Genomic DNA, 22,590 nt, shown 5'->3' on the forward strand with positions numbered 1-22,590 from the left:
TCCGAATTAACGTGTCCGTACTCTACCCAACTAGAGCTATAGACCTTTAACACGCTGTCACCATCTTGGTCATGTTCCCTGTTTCCAATAACAGTAATGAATGCTAACATTCATTGTGCATGGCAGCACCAGACTATTATTTCGTCCAGCCTCAGTTTGGTTACAATGAGTTACAATGAGTTAAAATGGAGTAAAATCAAGATGACCACACCGTGATAAAGGTCTATCTAGCCCACAACTCAAATAATGACTATATTTATTGCAAAATAAGTACATCACAAAATAGAGTTTGACATTTTCCGTTTTCTTCAAAGAGTTGACAAGGGAATAACTTGAACTTTACATACAGCTTAGTATACAAATTCATGGCAACAGGCAATACACAAAATATACTGGATATAGACACATAATACACGTATAGCACCTTTTTCAAAACGTCAACCAGTGCATTTACTTACACTTTCTACATGTATTTGAAACTTTAACTGACTTTTTGTTAAAGGTCAAACAACTGTGTCAGAAATTAATCTGAATGTCAGGAGAGTGTTTTATAACTTCATTTGAAGCACAACATCCTGTGTTGAATCAAATTATTGTTTAAAGGAAACGCAGCAAATGTCAGGTACATGTAGGAAAACCTGATGTACACTCTAAATGAGAACAGTTGCAATGAATGTCATATCAGGGCTTGAATATGAGAGGAAAATCTATAAGACTAATGCTCAAAATGATTAATGGCCAAGAATTATTCTCACAAGACCAGGGCCCAAATTCATGGCTCGTAAGCAAAGAATCTGCGCTTGCGGAAGCAGGGAATTCATGCTTACATGTCAAGCATATTTAACGGGTTAGCAAGGAATTTTGGCTTTAACGCTTACAAGTGCACTCCACGTACATGTGTTACTAGGAATTCTGCGCTTACACAGCTTAGGCAGAAACTTTGCGCTTGCAGGTAAGCAGAGAGTGATCTTAGCGGGATTCTGCGTTAAGCAGAGCCAAACATGCATACTGAGAGTTACAAGTTTTGTTGAGTACAAGGGCTGACCATGGGCTGACAACGACCATCATGGAGGTAATGACATAAATACCCATGATGCACATGGTGTAGGCTTTAAAGCTTTCAGTTTTCAGTATGTTTTTCTAATTTTTCCCAAGGGCAAAAACAAATCAGATTTTGGAATAACATACAGGAAGAATGCCATTCCTGCTCATTGATTTTAAAATAAATACTACTGCCATTCCCCAAGAGAATTGTTTCCATCTAAAATATTGTTATCAGTATGTTTCACAATCAGACACTTTAGATGCCTATTTCCCGCCCCAATCCTTTCGCACCAGACTTCTCTTTCAAGTGAATTTCTGATGAGGTTCATTTATCATTAATGGAGAAAGTCAGGTGACTTAAAGATCAAACAAATTGCCTCTTATTGTGCATCTTATCCGTTTATGATAATAGCACAATCTGTGCTTGAATTATTCATACTTAAAGACGACTATGGATTAACCCTCTTGACATTTCCAGGGCTTTTAAAGGATCAGGCAAAAAGAAAAAAAGTCTGGCCTCTACTGCTTAGGACTGCATGACATTTCAGTGTAGGGTTGCTAGGTCAGGACATTTACTATTTTTTAAATGTTGTACTGACGTTGGAATGAAAAACAAACATATTCCAGCAGGTGCTGTATTACTAACCATATCAACTCGATCTCAAATATGTGTTCTCTCCTGTTTTGATTTTATATGTTGCCTTTGCTTGTTGTTTTTGTATAACCGTATGTGTGCTGTATCCCACAAGCCTCGACTTATTCAAACAGCCTCCTTATTAATCATAACTTGGGTGTAACGAAAATTCAGTATAACTATTCATGTATAATCTTTGCTTGTATTGTACTAACTATAAAGTAATCCAAATCGCTCTGTCTTTTCCTGTACAGAATAAATTTCAATGGATTGAAATTATGAGAAAAAAAGGGACAATATGATTTTTTTTTTAACTCTGTATCAGGCCTGATGCTTTACATAGGCAACAGGAAGCATTTGCCTCCATGCCCCCTGGTCATTGCTTAGTGCCCTTTGAATCGTTTTAAGTACATATTTAAGTTTGACTCACTGAGGTGCCCTTAGGAGAAATTGCCTTGCCCATCCTTGCCCTATACAACTGTAGCAGTAGCCTGCTGTATTTGAAATTGAAGCAACCTTGTGCTGTATTAACACATGCCTTTAAATAACTGATAAAAGGATGGCACTGTCCAAGTCAGTGACACTACTTCACAATCAGAATAGAGCATTCCCCCCCCCCCAAGAACTGTTCTGCTCTAACATCCAATGTTTAATTTATGTATTCCATTTGCACTTCGTCAAGCCTCACCAGCCAATTCTTTCAAACAATTACTCAATACCTATTTGTGCACACTCTAATCCAGATTAGTATTATCTGCTCTTCACTTTTCCATATTGTTTAGTGCCCTGAGCCTCACTGCGAGACGGATTATGCGCTATATAGCCACTATTATTATGTATATGATAAGTAATATCAACTACTATAACTGAGAAATATTCTATTCTGAAATGCTGCCATATGCAAACAATGTGCTCACATTCTGTCCTTAAAAAGGAAGGGAAATGGCAAATTTAATGATGTGATGTACATGTACTCATTTTGCAATAGATGGAATCCTCCAGTGTGGAAACAATTTAAAGGTCTCTATAACCTCCTGTAGAATAGTGTAAGTTACCATTGTATTCAATACCCTTCCAATGCGAATTTGTTCATCATCTCAAATATCCGATGACATCATTCTGAGGAAAATGGGACTTTACATTTTTGTACGGGGATGTTTCGTTTCATTTAGAACTTTCAAAGATATTCAATCAATACTGCCTTGGAATTGACCCTTTTAACTGATGGCAAATTCCTCTTTGGGCAGTTGGGGTGTAAAGAAGTGTTAGTTATTGATATCCAATGACACCACGTTTCAATGGCATACCCTTCCTCCGTGGCCGTACTGTAATGCCAAACTAGACGATGGAAATTTATTACTCTTTTCGAATGCCAAAAACAAATGACAAATTTACATGTAGGAGGCCTACTTTTAAAGATGTAGCATATCAGACAACGTTTACACAGTTGTATGGGTATTTGCAGCACTGATTTATAGCACTTGAATAGCAAGGTAAACATTTTCATGGTCTTACTATAGCTTACTCAAATGGTCACACAAACATTGATGTTGGGTTGGCCGGAGACACAAACTGTGCAACCCTGTAGCTGTGGATGTGAACATTTGTTCATATCTCTTCTCAGAAACAACAGACCTGGAATTACACGCAGGCCAAGCAGGCCATGGCTTCCGTTGCCCCTCGTCTTGGCCTTGGTGCCCTCTTCAAAAGTTTCCATCGACTTGGAAATTTTCCAATGGAAGTGCCCTTTGCAAAATGAAAATGGCCTTGCCCTTTCAACGATAAACGTTCCTGGTAGGCCTGAAACAGATGTTTTTAAAATCTAACAGTCACATTGAACAAATTAACAAGCAGGTATTCTGGTTGCATCACGGAGCAGGGGTTATTGGTTGCTATTAACATTATATCAATGCTCATAGATGCACAAACATCATTAAGTACTACTTTGGAAAGGTCTTCAGAAATTACTCTTATAAAATACTGATATATTTCACAATGGTTATACATTTGGCAGTTCATGATAAAGACAGTGGACACTATTGGTAATTGTCAAAGATTAGTCTTCACAGTTGGTGTACCTCAACAAATTTGAGCTCAATCGGACGCCGAAGTTGCGAGATAATGATGAAAGAAAAAGAAACCCTTGTCACAAAAAGTTGTGTGCTTTCTGATGCTTGATTTCGAGACCTCAAATTCTAAACTTGAGGTCTGGAAAATTACTTCTTTCTTGAAAACTACGTCACTTCAGAGGGAGATGTTTCTCACAGTGTTTTGTACTATCAACCTCTCCACATTACTTGTAATCAGGAAAGTTTTTTATGATAATAATTATTTTGAGTAATTACCAATAGTGTCCACTGCCTTTAATGTTTATTTTACCGTCATTCTATTACATGTAGCACTCTTCAGAGAGGTAAAAACTTGTTATTCAGAATAATGTTGAATGAAGAGTAGTATAGAGCCTTAAGTGTTCATATACACAAGTCTAGATTATTTTAGAATAATTGAACTTTGGATTTTCAGAAAATATACAAACACAAAAAGTTTTATTTCACAATAAAGGAATGGAATGGCGTTGGCTTTTGAGAAATATATAGAGGTATGCCAAGAAATAAAGGTTCGTTTTCAAAACTTAATACTTATTCAAGTGTGCTCAAGTAAAAGGTTGGTTTTATACTTTACAGGAAAGTAATAATGCAAAGTAATAATGCTTTGCTTTTATAAAACAAAAACTATAAAACAAACACTGCTTTAGAAACAGGTTGTAAAACAGGCCATGGCCAAGAGCTAATTTCCCAACAGTTACTATTGCCCTACATGTATGTTTCCTTAAAAAGTTTTACTCCCTGATGTGCTCTGCACCATAACAGGTTCCATCATTTCCCAATAGATCCAGCAGTGGATATATCGTACATAACAGACACGACTTACATGACTTACACAAGAGTCTGACTTAGGCCTGACTTAAGTTGACTCACAAAACACTCAGGCTTGAGTCAGGCTTGCCTGATACAGGACTTTAGCTTGACTCATATAAGATTATGACTTCGGCAAGTTTGGTTTGATTCACACAATAATTAGACTTGACTCATACAAGATTTAGGCTTGCCTCACTCCAGCCTTTGGTTTAACTATACACTAAGTCGGTACTGAATCCTGCAACAAAGTTCAGGAAATAAAAAAACTTTTTAAGATTTTGAAGGATTTGGGTATGGGTATTGTAAGTCACAAATCTGAGGTCACTGTATCATTCATTACCTGTACATAAAAATGGAAAACGCACTATGAAAAATATACTCGATATTTGTAGAACTTCCATACATTATATGTACATGTACAAATAGCTGACCACTATTGCTTGTGCCCAACTGTTACAAGATGAGGTACATGTGTCTAAACCATATTCAATCCATTTTGTTTTCACAAGCATGACAAGGGATACTAAACTTTATATGTACAAGTACAGTACAAACACCTTCGAAAGAATACTTAAAATTTAGCTTCAATTACAAATACACTGAAAGAATGATAATTAATTTACATTTACACTACATAAATGATGGGTGTCTACTGTCTACCACCTTGGGTGATCAATACCATCTGCATGGTTTTGAAGGGTAGATTAACTATGTCTGACTGCATGCCATCATGTGATGAATGCATTAACACTACACACTTACGGTTATTATGTGATATTAGGTTGTGAATACACAAGACTGTACTTGCACAACAAATATGGAATGTCACTTTGACGTGGCAGAAGCACACTTTTTAAAGATGAAGAGCTCACTCAATATTTCCACATCCAACCCCCCCTCCATTACCTCATTCGAAAGCTCTATTCTTACCCCCATCTAATCCCCCAAAACTCTCAACATTTTCATTAATAAAAAATTAACACATATTTCTTAAAATACTTATTGAGTTGGAATTGACAAATAAAACAGACCAAGGCCCAATTTCATGGAGCTGCTAAGCACAAAAATTTGCCTAGCATGAACTTTCTTTCTTGTTCAAAACAGGATTACCATTCGAATTTCCATTTGTTGCATATTGCTGGTTACTGGTCTTCAGCTGTTGTATGCTTATATCACATAGAACTTTTGTTGGTAATCCTGTTTTTATCAAGGCAAATATTTCATACTTAAAGCAAATGTTTGTGCTTAGCAGCTCTATGAAATCAGGCCCTGTATGGAAGGTAAATCAACCAAGAAGCAGTTAACTTCACAAGGATACAACTGTACGTGAAGCAACAGTGAAGGAAACGTATACATTTGTTTGTTTTTAACCATTGTTTTAAAGTACATGTAGATCTATACGTATCCAGGCATTCATAAATATCTCAGACAGTTTCGCTATTCCTATTGGTGGAAAGCGCGTCACGTGGATGTGTATAAACCTTTGTTTATGACCGGTAAAAAGTGTTAATTCATTGGCTTGACACGCGAACTTGCACCTGTTCTTATAAGACACTTTCTTCATTCCTATTGGTCGAGAGCAACGGCTGAAACAGTTGTGCCACATCACGCGATACGCGCGACGCCCACAGCATTCCCTTATAAGGAGTTGTTTACGAGTTGTTTCAAATTTCTGGGGACAAAACTAATACATTTTTTTTGCCTTAACCTCATTACTTAAAAGTAAAATGACTCTCAAAATGCTGCATACTATCGAAAGCTAAGTCCTACTATTAACTAAGTAAGTGTTTATTGCCATTTTAAGGTTGATCATCAAACGTATACCTTCCCTTAAACATTATACAACATTGCAAACAAATTACTGGTTAAACAAACTCATGGCTTTAGCTTGGTTGTCTGTCACCTTCTGGGCCCAATTTCATAAAGCTGCTTAAAGCAAAGAATAGTTGCATTTCACATGGTGCATAGGAAGTACTTTGGTTGGTTACCATAGCGACTTCAAGTTTTTATCTAGGGCTCATATCCATCACTAAGTGACGTTCAAGGCCCTTCAACATTCAGTATTTTCCAGCACGATATTATGAAGCTTGAAGTACATGTATGAGACCCAATTCCTTTACATAGCACCATTCAATGGTTTACAAGATGCTGTGGCGCAATATGCTGCTAATCAAACCAGGAACCAGGGCGAACCTCTTCTCTTTTTGATAAGTACACTTTGTTTTTTTATGTGCATTATACATGTAGTGTACAACACACACAACTTTAAGTCCCATCCGAACGACAAAACATCATGGTTAAGTGTCTTGCTTTTAAGGACACAGGTGTCACAACCTGAGCTCCAACCCACACTCTGTTGAACAGAAACATCAGGGCCCAATTTCATAGAGCTGCAAAGCACAGAAATTTGCCTAGCATGAAATTTCTTCCTTGATTAAAACAGGATTACCAACCAAACTTCCACTTGTTGCATTCAGCTGTTGTTTGCTGAATAAATCCTTAAAATCATAGCAACTATAAATTGGGCCCAGAGCTCTCTAGTCCGGCGCTCTTATCCGTTTAGAACCTAATTGTGCCAAGCATAATTTTGTTGTGCTTAGCAACTATTTGTCCGCAGCTCTTTGGTCCCAGGGGCCAATTACATAGAGCTGCTTAAGCAGAGAATATTGCTTGAAAATTTTCTGCTAAGCAGAAATGAGCAGGATATCAGTCACAAGTTGTCTTGTGACATGGTAGTTTGGCTGGTAACCTTATCCGAACCCACACACTGCTGAACAGAAACACCAAAGCTGGAGTCTACACTCTTATCCACTTAGAAATTAATGGACCCTTCCCATGAAATATGCTAATTACATTCACGCATGCGTACATACCCTGTTGGTTGGCAAACGCCATAGAGTTGTGCACTAAGCAGACGCGCAATCGCGTCTGCGTCACGCACCCATTAGCCATGTACAAAACAGCAGGATGTTCCCTCATTTTGCCAACCAAAACGTTAGTGCGCACGCGCTATGTGCATTTCACATTTTCATGGGAAGGGTCTATTGTGCTAAGCAAGTGTTGTGATTTGCTACTTTTTGTGCCTAAGCAGCTCTACGAACTTGGGCCCTGGGGTGAATGTCACAAAGACTCTTATCTCGACAAGTTGGACAAGTAGGAGTACAAGCCTCAAGTTTGGAATAACTTCTAAAGAGTCCAAGGACTAATCTTAAGTTAGGACTATCTTTCTGAAACCGACCCCTGGACGTTAAGAAAGGAATGGGAATAGACTAAGATGTGATTAGTGAGACTGAGAGTGAGCTTCAGGGTCTTCCCATCTAGGGTGATCATGATGTCGATCCATCTGCACAATCTTAACATGAACGGCTTGTAGTTGAACATTCTGAGGAGGTAGAGGGTGCTCCTTGTAGATTACTTTGTCCCCTGGCTGGGGTACATAGTCACCATCGATACTGCAATAAAACCAAAATTCAGCTATTGTAAGAACAGGGCGCAGTTTCTTAGAGCTGCTTGAAGGGTTTGAAACCTTTTGTGGATTGTTTCTTTTGGCAATGACATGAATCCTTCCTCACTGTGAATGAAGATGTTTGTAATATAATTTGCGTGTAGAAGTTTCAGCTTCATTAACTTTCTGCTAAGCAAACATAAGCAGGATACCAGACACATGTACATGTGACATGCTACTTTGGCTGGTAACCCTATTCTGGTAAGCATAATTTTGTGTGCTTAGCTACTTTTTGTGCTTAAAGGCAGTGGACACTATTGGTAATTACTCAAAATAATTATTAGCATAAAACCTTTCTTGGTAACGAGTAATGGGAAGAGGTATAAAACATTGTGAAAAACGGCTCCCTCTGAAGTGACGTAGTTTTCGAGAAAGAAGTAATTTTCCACGAATTTGATTTCGAGACCTCAGATTTAGAATTTGAGGTCTCAAATTCAAGCATCTGAAAGCACATAACTTTATGTGACAAGGGTATTATTTCTTTCATGATTATCTCGCAACTTCGACGACCGATTGAGCTCAAATTTTCACAGGTTAGTTATTTTATGCATAATATGTTGAGATACACTAACTGTGAAGACTAGTCTTTGACAATTACCAATAGTGTCCAATGTCTTTAAGCAGCTTTATGAAATTGGGCCCTAGCCATGGTTTAATAAGGTAGATCTACATGGATGTATGCAGTAATAAGTATGTTTGTTTGTTTGTTTAGATGATCTTCCCATCAAGGGAACTCGGCCAGCTCCCATAAGAGGATATAAATGCCAAGCTGGCAACAGTCAATCTCGCTCATGTTGGTCATGTTGGTTAACAGCAATGATTGTGAACTGCACAATTCAATTGTGATTCAGTAACTATATGTAGACAACAACACTTTTTCTAGCCATTGTCAAATCAGCGGTTAGCTGGGTAGGATTTAAGCCCACAACATTGGGATTGCAAGTCCTGCAGTATAACCAGTGAACAAATCATCACCAAATGGTAGAGGATACATTCACATTAAAAGTATTTCACAGACTAAAACATGAAATTTAGCTTGTTCTTATTCTTTTTGGCTTACCAGGCTAGCGTCAAAGCTATTTATGCTTAACTTCATGTTGGCAGAGAATTCCACAGATAAGCAGAGACATGAATTGTCCTTAACATCAGTATATTTTTCCCCCATAGCCAGTTTTTATCACTGCCAGCCATTTTCACTTTATTTTAACAAGTTCCTTTCCGGTCTTAATTCTTCTAGTGTCCGTGCCAAGGTCATGTACAATATTTTTTTTTTCGATCCTGAAATTAGAGTGTCATCAATCATTAGAGTGTCATCAATCTTAAGTAGAATCCACATGTCGCAAGAGCACTCACTGAATAAATACTCAAGGCTTTTGGAGGTCCATGTACCCAGGCATCACAAGTCAGCAAGATACATTTTGGTTTGGTTTCAAAGATTTACTTGTTAGTTTTTGAGTTAAAATTTTGAAAACCACAACAAGCTGGGCATTTTAGGCTCGAAACACAAACACAACAAAGGCACTGCATAAATATTGACACAGGACATCATAATCAAATTATGTAATTACAATTTCCACTGTTTTTCAGAACGTCTCATGCACATATTTCCAGAAAACCATATATTACCATTACCAAGTACATGTAAATCTGCTGCCAACTCGTTAGCAAGAGGGGTGTCTAAGACACCCTATTTTTAAAAAGGTTTTTCAAACACGAGTGACACTTTTGACACCCAAGTTTTTAAATTTCCAGCAAATTTGGACACCCTTGTCCTGTCTAGAACCTTGCCCCAATAGCCTCCCATTTATGTCATTTTAGAATACAATCTTACACAATGAAAGAAAAATATGCTTAGTATTTTGGTCCAGCATCTTCAAAAAGATATGAATACATTCATGCACAGTTATTTATAACACTGTCGTGTCTTTCATGCATACACTCTTGTAGTACTTTAAAAATAAATTAACATTTCACGTAGGCGTCAAAATTATGCCAGGACAGGTACGTGTAGTCAACAACAATGCTCTGATGTCAAATTTGTGCTGGACTTCCAAGGCACTTTTATTTTTTTAGTAGAGGAATGATTTTAAAACTCGCTGAAAGGCACACAGTTCTCTAACCTATTGCTGAGCACTCTGCCGTTTCGACTGGCTGATTAAACACGTTAAATCTAGTATGGAGCATCTGGAAGGTTTGGAGGCCATTATATTTAACTATTAGATGTGAATTTAATTTTTCAGTGAGAAGTCTAGAGACCACCTGCTTGCTTTTCTGTCAATAAAGTCACTGTGGTTTGTAAACAAATGTAGACCCAGTCACTGTGAACTCCCTCATGTTTTCTCTACATATCCAATTTCAAACACTGTGAATTTATAACGGGGTAAAACAAAACTTGTCCTGAACGGAACTTTTTGGAATTTTTTGGGGGCACGATCACTTACCGAAACTACTTGACACATACATAAATTTGTGAGTAAGAACGTAAACATTTCTTGGATGGAAATTTGCATCGTAAATAGTCCTAAAGAATATTAATTTTGGTTTTAAGATTTTAACTGCCTCAAGCTACCAAGCAATCTCGGTGGTGTAGTTGGTGCATGTTGTAAGACACTGCTCTAGAATTGCAAAGATCGTGAGTTCGAATCCCACCTGGGTAAATGCCTAGGTGGCTTTTTGTTCACAGACACACAGAACTTGGGGAAAAAAATGAGTATACAGTGCTAACACACATCAGTGTGTATGGATAAAACCAAAACTAATATATCCTCCGATACCCCAAATCTGCGCATTACAAATATTAACGCAGGCACCTTTCCCGCCACGTAAGCTTGGGCGATATCACGATATTATCGAATATCGCGATATTAATTTGGACACGATTTCGATATCGGATGGATTTGGTTTTAATCGAAATAGGTCATTAGAACACCTCTCTTATACTAGGACTGTCTCTTCTACAACTTTCACTTGGAGTTTTAAGACTGATGATGTCAAATTTCATTAATCGCGATTATATCGAATATTGCGATATATTGTAGGCGATATATCGTGAATAAAATAAATCGATATCGCCCAAGCTTACCGCCACGTAACATTTTGTTTACAATACGCAGTCAAGTTTGTGTCATACATGTAAATCCACACCTGAAGATATTACTAACCCAAAAATTTCTACTGCTGCATACATTTTAAAGGCTTTATGTCCTGTTTCATTCATTAAGTCCATTATTGGCCTTCGCTTGCTCCACAGAGCATCTAAAATGGTGCATCATAACTTGAAATACCAATAGCAAAAAAATGGTGTATCAAAAACTTGAAATAGGCCTTTTAAAACTCCAACATCTGAGAGGGGGCACATCGCCCATCAGACTCCCTAGATTGCACCAGAGAGCATCTACACCTGGAATTTTCCCGGACACCACGCCGACAATGTTAGGAATTACAATGTGTCCCCCCCCCCCCCCATCTTTCAAGACAGGGCAACATGTTTAATATGGCAGGTTGAGGAGTCAATTTAACAAAAGATGTCATGATTTTAAGAAAATTTATTCAATGGATTAAGCCAGAAAGTGCTCACAACGCACCACAGCGCACTTGTTTAGTACTTTGACAAAAAACGGCTACTTAATACTTTTTCACCTGCTACTTCACAAACTGCACAGACAACCCTGACTCAAGTGTGTAGAAGAAAGGCAACAATGAACGGGCTCCATAGTGACGTTTCTAATCAAATGCGTGAATTTATGTGACTTAAAATATACGCCGATAAATCGGGGTCGTTGCAGAAGACGACAGCGTTTGGGCTTGAAATTCTCCTCTCCGGTTGGTTTTGACATCGGAAAATTAAAATAAAGCTCAACTTTACATGTAAGTGACCCCTCTTACTGCTTCCAAGGTTGTATCATAACCTTGGGTGTGATCCCTTGCTTTACGACAGTTACAGGTTGTATGGCTTCTGACTGGCACCCATAACAAAGACATAGGGCTAGGATAGCCCAGCTGGTGGTGCACTTACATGTATACCCAAAGGTTGTAGCTTCACATCCCACTCTAATCAACTTGTTTAATGATTAACCCCAAATAAAGAAAACAAAAGTACACACTTAAGCCCCTTTCACACAAGAGCAATTTAGCAAGGGTCCCTTGCTCAACTTGGCTTAGCATGGTTGTACAATAGCAATGTTGAAAAACCTGTTGTCATTTCACACACGGTACATTTTGTAAAGTTTTACAACCAAGCTAGGGGCTTTAAACGTTACAATATTTACAAGGTGCAATTATACTCACTCTGAGATGTGGAGAAAGATATTATCCGTGCTGCCCTCAACGTCTGGTCGGATAAAGCCATGACCTTTACTCTTGGAAAAGTCCACTATGATGCCGTGTTTGTTTGCACCTTGGGCGGCTAAGCTGGTCCTGTAGGAAAAATCATGGTCAATATCCAACATTAAGATTCAGACTTAGTTCTCCTTCCATAAGGCTTATCACGAATAGCAAAATATATATAGGGGGCGTGTTTAACCCACACAAAGATATAGGCCATGCGTGCGCACGTCGTGCATGAGAACATACACCGCGGTAGCAAATGCCCCATCTGCCTACCCATAATGCATTGCGGTTCTGAATCGCGATAAACCTTATTACAAGCTGACTTTAGAAAACTACTTAAATATTAAACTATATCAAGCCTTATTCATCCCCAAACCATCCTTTCAAAACACAACATTTGTTTTTCAAAGATCAGTATCCGCACTTCATGTGAACCAACATCAGGGTTGAGCATCACTGCTGACAAAAAGCTTGAAAATCTTATCTGAATTTAGGGAGGTACCGTGTATTTTGAATTGATGGTATTGCAACCTTTTTGGTAACCCCTTGGGTTTAGAATTATTTGAAGTAAAACAACGGCTACTTTTTTCACCAGGCAGACATAAAAAAAATACCTGAATTCGGAAAATTCTTAAATTTCTCATCCCTGCATATTTTTTTATTTGACATTCTAAGTAATCAAAAAAGCGCGAGTTGAATAGGGAAAAATATAGCGCTCCTGCGTACCATATCGAACGAGGCCGAAGGCTCGATGAGGAGGGGGAGGAGGAGAGGAGGGGGGGGGGGGTTCCACAATACCACAGGGATTGTAAAGCTACTATTTTATTTACTGGACCTGCACTTTTTTTTCTCGGGTCAGAGGAATAGGTTACTATTGTAAGAGCCTGATACTTACATGGATTCTGTTCTTGTTCTCCTTGTAATGATTGGACTAGGAATTAAAAACATTGGGAGACTTCCCTGACGTTTCTCACAATCTCCTCCACTTTCAACTTGGGTTCCTTCGGCTGCCATCTTGTTGGATCTCACAGTACAGCTCTTTACAAACTCAAGTTATGAAGTTCCTCTGTAAGTACACAAACAAATGACAAAGCTTGTAAAAATAACAAAGCAGGCCACGATCTAACCCACAGCACCTAACGCAATTGCCGTGGTGCCCTGTACTTTTTCTGTGGTGCCCTTTGCAAAGTTTCAATACAAGACATTTTCCTCATAGAAGTGCCTCTTTGTTAGCAGAGAAATGTTGTGCTGTGCCCCTTCAAGAGCAAAGTTTAAGGCATGTAAAAATTTTATGAAATGTAGCGCTCTATGCCAAAACCAAGCATTTTGTTTGTGACATTTTTTATAACCCAACTAGGTTTATGTGTTCATAAAATGAAATGAAAAGAAGAAGTCTGCATGCTTTAGTCTTGCCCACAATTCAATTCAATGTTTATTGTCCATAAAATGGAAATTTGAAAGTAAAACAATATTTACACTATAAAACTTATTTATACAAGGCCAAAGGGCATTATCCAAAAACTTAATTCATAAAAGACAAAAAGAAAGAACAAGATTTGTTTTTGTAACTAGCCCGATGAATGAGTTCATAAAGTTTACCATTTTATCTACCCCATCACCCAAGCAAGAGTCAGAGCACTTCTAGAAACTATATTTTATAAGGCTCTCACGGGGGAGCCTTTATAGTTTCTAGAAGTAGAGTCAAAGATGACCACTTTGTGACTTTCTGAACTGGAAATTCTCAAAATGAAATCAAAACGGTCTGATAAAAAAGGAACAGGAAGTCATGTTTTGTGAGAGTTGTGGCATTATACGGAAAGTTATAATCCAAGTAAACGCCCCCCAAAAAAATTATAACAATAATTATTAATAATAAAAATAATAATAAAAAATACATGTGCGAACTTGTTATGACGTTCTGATATATCTTTACTGTGTGTTTAGGCCTTCCAAGGCGTTTTCATGCAGTATAAAAACTATAATTTCTGAAGATTCTGAAGATTCACTCTTTGACAATTAGAATAAAGTTAGAATAGAACAAAGGTAGCGCTAACTACACACAGTACACAAGTGTGAGTGTGACTGTTTTCATGTGGTGGGCTAACTCCAGTCCTACCTAGAAAAAGTAGAACTATGACTATGAGGTTCTCGTTCCGCTATCGTCTTAGATAGCGGACAAACAAACCTCAGTTCTAGGAGTAACTTGGGCTAGTTTGTTTTCAGTGCACTCGCTCCCCACAGTACTGACTACCTGTAGTGTACACAGCCTGTGCCTCGCCCGGGTGGCGGTGCAGGATGGACTCTAGTCAAGTGTAGTAAACATAGTATGATACTTTTTTTGATAGTTCAATTCATAGTCATTTGAATATGCCAATTTATCGAGAATCTCGAGATAAACCTCCGCTCTGGTTCAGACAGTAACTCTAGAATAGAAGAGAAAGTTTTAAAACAACAACACGTTTACTTACCACTTATGGGCACTCCAATATTTCCGATTAGTTGACAGTCAAAGAAGAAAGAAAGAGCCTATCGAAACAAAAACATGCAGTGCCCTCTCTCCGATCCGTACAGTAAAATGCGCATGCGCCAAGCACTGTATTCAACTTCTCACAAGTCCTCTTTTATTGAGGTGTTCTGTAGTCTTTCTTGTTTACCTTTCACGAGCCTGTTATGCCGGTTCATGGGCTAAGCCAGGTATAGTGTGTATACGGCAGCTGTGCGAGAAAGGCAAACAAACAAATCTTGCAACAAGACTAGCTTCAGCTCGGTCTCCTTTTATTTCTGTGAGAATCGGGAGTTATCATGGCGCGCCACTAGTTACCGACTTAAACTAGTTTATGTTTGGATTTTGAGTTGACCTCGACTGACACAGTGTGCACATGCATCGTTTACCTTGTTCTTTTTACTCTGAACTTGGATTGAACAATATTTACTGTGACTCGTGACCACTGACCTGCTGTGGCAAAGTGTCATAAAATTAATGATCGATTATCCATCTGGTGCATGGCACTCTCGAATCGGGTGCTTTTGATTTGGGGACAAATTGAAAGCAGGGCAGATTTGAGATTATCACAAATTAGCAGGAAGGGTTCTGCTGGCTATGTAAACAACACAAATTAAAGATGAAAGTATTTAGATTTTTGCTCGTGTTGTGCTCTTTTCTATTGGAAACCCAAGCCTTGGGTGCGACTGGTAAAAGAAATGCCTTGGTCATTATAGGTGAGTATAATGTTAAACATTTAGATTCTAATTTTAAAAAGTTAAACAATCTTTTGCATTTAATTTTTAAAATTTAATGATTAAATATTCCCGTCCCTCAATTAGCCCACATAACTTTCCGTATGGCGCCACCACTTTCACTAATTTTTACAAAAAGGGATATCTCATTGAGGTAAGTTAGATATTATATTATTTCATATATCGAATGGGAAAGTGGTGGCGCCATACAGAATTTTTCCTACATTACTGATATTGACTGAATGAGTTACAACTATTTTTACTCAACCTGCTTTTTCAATAGAGCGGTATACATGTAGCTAGAGTTATGAGGGGAAGTGAGATTTGATTATCCATGCAGAGGGCCCAATTTCATGAAGCTTTTCGGATAAAATGTTTAAAAGCAGAAAATACTGCTTAGATAATTAGAAAAATTAGTTGGGCACCAGTTCAACAACGTAAACTTTATTATGGAAAGTTTGCTAGTAGTTAGCCCAGGTTGGACTCCTCCACTGCATACAACGCGACGTCCTACCCAGGTAGTAAGTTTGTGTTGTACAAAAATGTTCTGAGCTAAGCAAGTTTTTAATGTGTTTTTTTATACAGGTTTTATGAAATTTGGCCCAGGTTGGTGGACTCGACCATTACATACAATAAGGCAGTGCAGTGTTGCATACAGAGAGTGGCATCCTACCACCTGGTCGGGATGTAGTTGTGATGATCGTAACCCTCCCTCCTCCTAACAGTCGGACCTCCAGTCTTCGATCGTCATGAGGATGGAGGGTTACGATCATCACAACTAGTCGGGATGATAAACCATGATTAATATTAACAAACAGTTGAGCTTAACAAATTTGTCTTTATTTCATCAATCAGCGGACGATGCAGGTTTTGAAACTCAAGTATACAACAACAGCGTTTGTAAGACGCCCAACATCAACCAGCTAGCACACAGCAGTGTAGTCATCCGCCATGCATATACATCGGTCAGTAGCTGTTCTCCCAGTCGGTCAGCCATTCTGACCGGCTTACCACAGCATCAGAATGGAATGTTTGGCCTGGAGCACAGTCCCCATCACTTCCGCTCCTATGATGACGCACTGACTCTACCTGTTATACTCAAGCCAGCTGGGATCAAAACAGGTGCTTTGTCAAAACAAGTCGTAGATAATTTCATCTAATTTTAGATTTGAATTAGTCGAGTCTATGAGATGATCTTCTCGTCAAGGCAACTCTGCAAACTACCTCAATGGGATAAGGCCTAAACACCAAGCTGGCAACAGCCCATCTCCCTCATACAGACATTGCAATGTTTGTATGAGGAAATTGCTGGTTGAACGTCTTGCACAAGTAGAGGAATTGTGATTCAGTAACTAGGCGACAATACTTATTCTGGTCATTGTGAAACTTACATTCTTTTTATTGCAGCAGTGTTGAAGTCGAATCTTGGAGGTCTGAGACCTTGACCGAAACCTTGATATCCGAGACCAAGACTAACCCTCCCAAGGTGGGGACCAGCCCTTATAAACTTTAGTATGAGACGAGACCCAAGACCGCAAAAAAGTTTGGGCTATTAAAAATCCAACTAATTGGAACAAAACCAAGGAAGCATATTGCAGGATTTGGATTTTCAGGTTTAATTAAGCTGACTGAAATGAATTTTGCAGATTTTGCGTTCCTTGTTCAACTGTTCTTGTTTCTGATATAATTTTTTAAATTATTTTGTTAAAATCATTGCAGGAATCATTGGCAAAAAGCATGTTGCCCCCGCAACTGTCTTTAAGTTTGACTACGAGAAAACTGAGTTCAACAACCCTATGCTTCAGTGTGCTCGTAATATCACCAGGATGAAAGAGTTTGTGCGGACCTTTCTTACCATGGACCCAACAAAGTGAGTACTTCTGGTGAAAAAAGTGACTGGACACGTTTGATAATTGTCAAAGACCAGTAATCTCATTTGGTGTATTCCGTTATATGCATACAATAACAAACCTGTGAAAATAAGGGCTAAATTGGTCATTGAATTTGTAAGAGAAAAATGAAAGAAATAACACCCTTGTTGCCTTTGTGTGCTTTAGAAGGCTGAAGTCTTTTATTATTTGAGTGAGAAGTTACCTCCTTCTCATAATCTACGTTACTTCAGAGGGAGCTGTTTCTCACAATGTTTTATACAATCAACAGCTCTCCATCAAGCAATTGTTTTTATGCTATCAAGTTTGTTTCAATAATGACAAATGAATGAACATTGTTGTTGAGCCTGCCCTATTTCCTCTTCACTAGACCTTTCATGCTGTATGTTGGATTCAATGATCCTCATCGCTGCGGTAACCTAAAACTTGGTTTATTCTGTGAGCAATGGGGTAACGGACAACCCGGGCAGGGGGTCATTCCGGACTGGCACCCACTGAACTATAAACCAGAGGATGTGATTGTGCCACCCTACCTACCGGACACTCCTGCGACTCGCATTGATATTGCGGCACAGTACACATCAATCAGTCGAATGGACCAAGGTACCTTAATCTTTTCTTCTTTTTCTTTTCTTCATTTTAAAACTTTTTGTCAAGGCCTTTCTTGCTCTACATTGGGTTCAAAGATTCGCACCGAGCCGATCCAACAGATATCCCAAAATACGGACAATTCGCAGAGCGTTTTGGCAATGGTGAGGCGGGTATGGGGGTGATAGAGGATTGGACTCCGTCAAAGTATAACCACTCTGATGTCGTTGTTCCGTGGTATTTACCGGATACCACGGCAACCAGGCAAGACATAAGTGCTCAGTACACTTCAATCAGCAGATTGGATGCAGGTATTTTTTGTTGAACTATCTCTAGTATTGGTTACTTAGCTAAAAAGAAAAAGGTTACAGGTCACAAATTGTACATTAATAGGACATGATGTTTTGGCTGGTCACCTTTTTCTAGTAAGCGTTGTTTTGTTGTGCTTAGCTACTTTTTGTGCTTAAGCTTCTCTATATTGATTATTGGGCCATGGACTCAGCAAGACCCGCAATAAAAGCAATAAAGGCCTGATACTTCACGGAGGCAAAGATTTGGACTGCCTCCATGACACCTGGTCATTACCTCGGTGCCCTTGAAATGCTACAGTAGAAGTTTACAATTTCCTCATATAGTGCCCTTTATCAAGGAGAAGATGCCTTGGTGCTCTTGCCCTTTCAAAACAAAGAAAACGGGCCTGCTATAAATTCTCAAAACTATCTTTACTATTTTCTACCTTCTGGACCAAATGTCACTAGAGTGAGGCAATTCTACTCTAGTCATTGTCTCATATCACATTTTCTGTCATACACTTTTGTCCAAAGTACATAATTGTCTATTCATACTAGTTATCTATAAATTTCCTTTCTGCAACACAGGTGTTGGCATGCTTCTGAGTGAACTGAAATCCTTTGGCTACCTAAACGATACACTCATCATCTACACGGCCGACAATGGCATCCCCTTCCCCAACGCCAAGACCAATCTCTACGAAACGGGAATGGGTGAACCGATGCTGGTCTCCAACCCTTACAACAAGAACCGCTGGGGGCAGTACAGCGATGCGATGACTAGCACCACGGACATCGTGCCGACCGTCCTCGACTGGTTCGGGGTCAAGTTTCCAGATTACAGTCTCTTGCGTAATAAAGTCACCCTGACCGGTAAATCCATGTTACCGCTCACCCTGTCCGAGCCGGTAAAAGACTGGGATGTTGTGTTCTCAAGCCATGACTTCCACGAGATAACAATGTCGTACCCGATGCGCGTGATGCGAAACAAGCAATACCGCCTCATTCATAACATGAATTACCGCGCGCCGTACCCCATTGCTCAGGATCTTGCGTCATGCCCGACGTTTGTGGATATTCTAAATAACACAGCGGCCGGTAAACCAACAAAATGGTTCAAGACGTTGGATCAGTATTACTACCGCCCAGAATGGGAGTTGTACGACCTCTTGCACGATCCCAAAGAGACAATCAACCTGGCCGACCAGCAAGATCACAAAACGACGTTGGGTAAGATGCAGAAGGCTATATGTGACTGGCGACATCTTACAAATGATCCGTGGAGGTGTTTTCCCGACGGTGCGATCAATGGACCTAAATGTATTGATCTCCATAATGAACCACATAGTGAAAAGTACACCCAGGAGCAAAACCTTGACACCATCAATGAATAAACTTTCTTTCACTAAGAACTAGAGCTTTTAAAACACAAAAAAAGAAAACACCATGTACAAAACTTTCAAAGGCCATGGTTCAATTTAGCGCTTTGAAAAATCCTTGGGAGAACAGACTGGTCTGAATATAAAATAGCTGTGTATACCTCATGTAAAATAGTAAAAGTTTTTATATAGCCATAGAACCGGGCTATAAAGGCACAGTGCTTTAAGGTTCTTAATTGCAATGGAAGAGAGGTTAAAGGTACTGGACACTATTGGTAATTACACAAAATAAATTTTAGCATAAAAACATACTTGGTAACATGCAATGGGGAGCTGTTGATAGTATTAAACATTGTGAGAAACGGCTTCCTCTGATAGTTGTTGAGAAAGAGGTAATTTCTCACTCGTATAATAAAAGACTTTAGCTGAAGCCTTTTATTATGCATCCAAAAGCACACAAAGTTTCATTCTTCTCTTGCAATTTTGATGACCAATTAAGTCAAAATTTTCACAGGTTTGTTAATTGATGCATTTGTTATTGTTGGGATACACCAAGTGAAGAGTACTGGTCTTTGACAATTACCAATAGTGTCCAGTGCATTTAAAAGAAACGGGTATAAATTTGAAAGCGATTCACACAAAAAAGTGTTGACAAAGAATAACAAGCGTTTCTAAACGATTTATAAACAGTTACTTTGTTTATCAATAAACTTGTGCACCAGAAGGTCCAAAATATGCAAAATCCAAATTCACGAAATCTGTACAACTTGCACTAACGACCTTATAGCCCTGAGCCCACAAATACAAATGTTGAAAATTAGTGTATTTTTATAAACTCGGCTAGGGTCAAAACGTCAGGTCATTAACTTTTTTTTTTTTTTTTTTTGCATTTTTGCATTTTTACCATAGGTCCTTTCGGTTGGTAAGCAGTTTGCAACAGATAATTCTATTTTCTCATCTACTGTGAAGAGTTACTTTTAAAATGTAAACTATAAAAACATTGAAAAGCTTTGTTGGCTTAGATTTCTGTACTTTTACTAAATGCCTTTTTGAAATAGTTTGAAGAAATGTTCATCTTTTTGATGTAAATTAATCATGCTGGATTAACCATGCATATTTTTTATATATACTCAAATAAAATCGAAATCTGTTTGGTTTTTACCTTTACATCGCTGTGTGTAAGCACTGTATACTCAGTACTTTCCACAGATTTGTGGGAAATAAAATCACAGGCATATAATTCTCGGGTGGGATTCACACCCAAGACCTTTGCAATTCTGGAGCAGTGCCATACATAGACCATCCACCGAGATTGCCCGGTAGCTAGATGCAGTTAGAACCCTATTTTTAGTAGCGGGTAACGCAACAATTAAATAGAATAATATTAAAGTCTTATATAGCGCACGTATCTACCAAACAAGGTACTAAAATATTTGTACTATTAACTATTAAATTTAATAGATTGATCAGGGATAAAGACCATTATTTACTAATTGATGCAAACAGTGCACAGTGCACCGAGTCGTATTGATTATTATCCACCAGGAATTGAATATTACTGAATACACTGGGCTATTGTTGATGATGCCAAATTAATTGTTTTTTGGTTAAAACAAATATTAAATGTGTTTTTATGTTGAAAATAAATTGTTTTAAAAGATTCTATTTAGATTCTATTAAGTGGTTTGTAGAAGTTTTATATTCATATGCCTATACAAAATTTAAATTAAAATAAACAAGTATATAAAAAGGTTGGCAGCATCAATTTACATGAACTGGTTGTACCTTTAAAGGATATAAACGACAACATAGAGTTCAAAGTGTTTGTTCTTAGAAATGGTTATTTGGTTGTCTCTAAATTATACACCGTAGTCGGCAAACCATCCCAATTGACACACCATCACACCCAACTGTCTAAAAGAGTACATTGAAGACTATTTCTGGTTTAGACGTGTGAGGAACACATTATGGAAAGACCAACAGGGTACAGGGAATCGAACCGGGGTCCACAGAGATGAAAAGCAAGAAAGAGAACTATCATACCTGGCTGTCCCGATGGCCACACAAGTAAAGGCCAAGACATTCATTAGGGAACATTACATTATTGGGTTTTGCTCACAAAACAGTTGATGGCAGTGTAATCCACCTTAAATCAATTTACAAAACTGGAAGTATAGAGATCGATCGGCCATCTGGGTCACGAGAAAATAGTGGAAAACTGATTACACATTTTGCATGACATCGATGCAAAAACCAAAATGAATAAAACGCTCATTGAGTGATAAACCCTAAACGCAAAATTAGAATATGTGTTTCTCATCAAAAAAAAATTAGTATGACATTTCAGACAGAAATATTTCACGAGATGTTTTCTACTATCTTATCTATAAATGATAGATATTTCATCATCATTAGACCGTGTATGTTTTATCTAAATCTGTGAACTTCACGATTTTGTTTCTTACCAATTCTGTAACGTTCTTTATAATAGAGCTTAACTGCGGATTAAATATAGGGTCAACCATCCAGAGCAACAGTACAACAAGTTCATGTCACATATTGCTGAAACAATGCAGGGCTTGGAAAGTCGAAAGGAATCATACATAAAATAAAAATGATAATTCTTTTACGTGTGGCGGCCTTAGCGCGCTGCTTGTATGCGTCAACGCGACATTCACGCACACTATTACGAACAAATAACCCTAAGTTATTTGCGTCATCAATGTTCCAAAAGAACACGGTACGCACCAATGAAAAAATAAACCGCGCGCAACAAA

At 38.4% G+C, this 22,590-nt stretch overlaps 2 protein-coding genes across 4 annotated transcripts; one reads left to right on the forward strand and one right to left on the reverse strand.

Annotated features, from left to right (window-relative positions):
- Positions 1 to 6,842: 6,842 nt before the first annotated feature.
- On the reverse strand, positions 6,843 to 22,418 carry LOC139943745 (cold shock domain-containing protein C2-like). 2 transcript variants are annotated; one of them, XM_071940520.1, is made up of 5 exons: positions 22,279 to 22,418; positions 14,899 to 15,144; positions 13,326 to 13,496; positions 12,389 to 12,517; positions 6,843 to 8,048 (listed from the first exon to the last, which is right to left on the reverse strand). In XM_071940520.1, exons 3-5 carry the CDS (start codon positions 13,442 to 13,444, stop codon positions 7,877 to 7,879), a joined length of 420 nt encoding a protein of 139 aa, XP_071796621.1. In that variant the 5' UTR covers positions 13,445 to 13,496; positions 14,899 to 15,144; positions 22,279 to 22,418; the 3' UTR covers positions 6,843 to 7,876. The 2 variants fall into 2 exon arrangements, with proteins under 2 accessions (XP_071796621.1, XP_071796622.1); XM_071940521.1 differs by lacking the exon at positions 14,899 to 15,144 and having other exon boundaries at positions 22,279 to 22,407.
- LOC139943744 (N-sulphoglucosamine sulphohydrolase-like) lies at positions 15,156 to 21,578 on the forward strand. 2 transcript variants are annotated; one of them, XM_071940519.1, is made up of 5 exons: positions 15,156 to 15,649; positions 16,523 to 16,789; positions 17,387 to 17,537; positions 17,927 to 18,159; positions 19,023 to 21,578. In XM_071940519.1, the coding sequence occupies exons 1-5, from the start codon at positions 15,553 to 15,555 to the stop codon at positions 19,826 to 19,828; spliced, it is 1,554 nt and encodes a 517-aa protein (XP_071796620.1). In that variant the 5' UTR covers positions 15,156 to 15,552; the 3' UTR covers positions 19,829 to 21,578. The 2 variants fall into 2 exon arrangements, with proteins under 2 accessions (XP_071796620.1, XP_071796619.1); XM_071940518.1 differs by lacking the exon at positions 17,927 to 18,159 and adding an exon at positions 18,214 to 18,455.
- Positions 22,419 to 22,590: the final 172 nt, after the last annotated feature.

This window comes from Asterias amurensis, chromosome 11, assembly GCF_032118995.1.
Source record: "Asterias amurensis chromosome 11, ASM3211899v1".
NCBI lineage: Eukaryota > Metazoa > Echinodermata > Asteroidea > Forcipulatida > Asteriidae > Asterias > Asterias amurensis.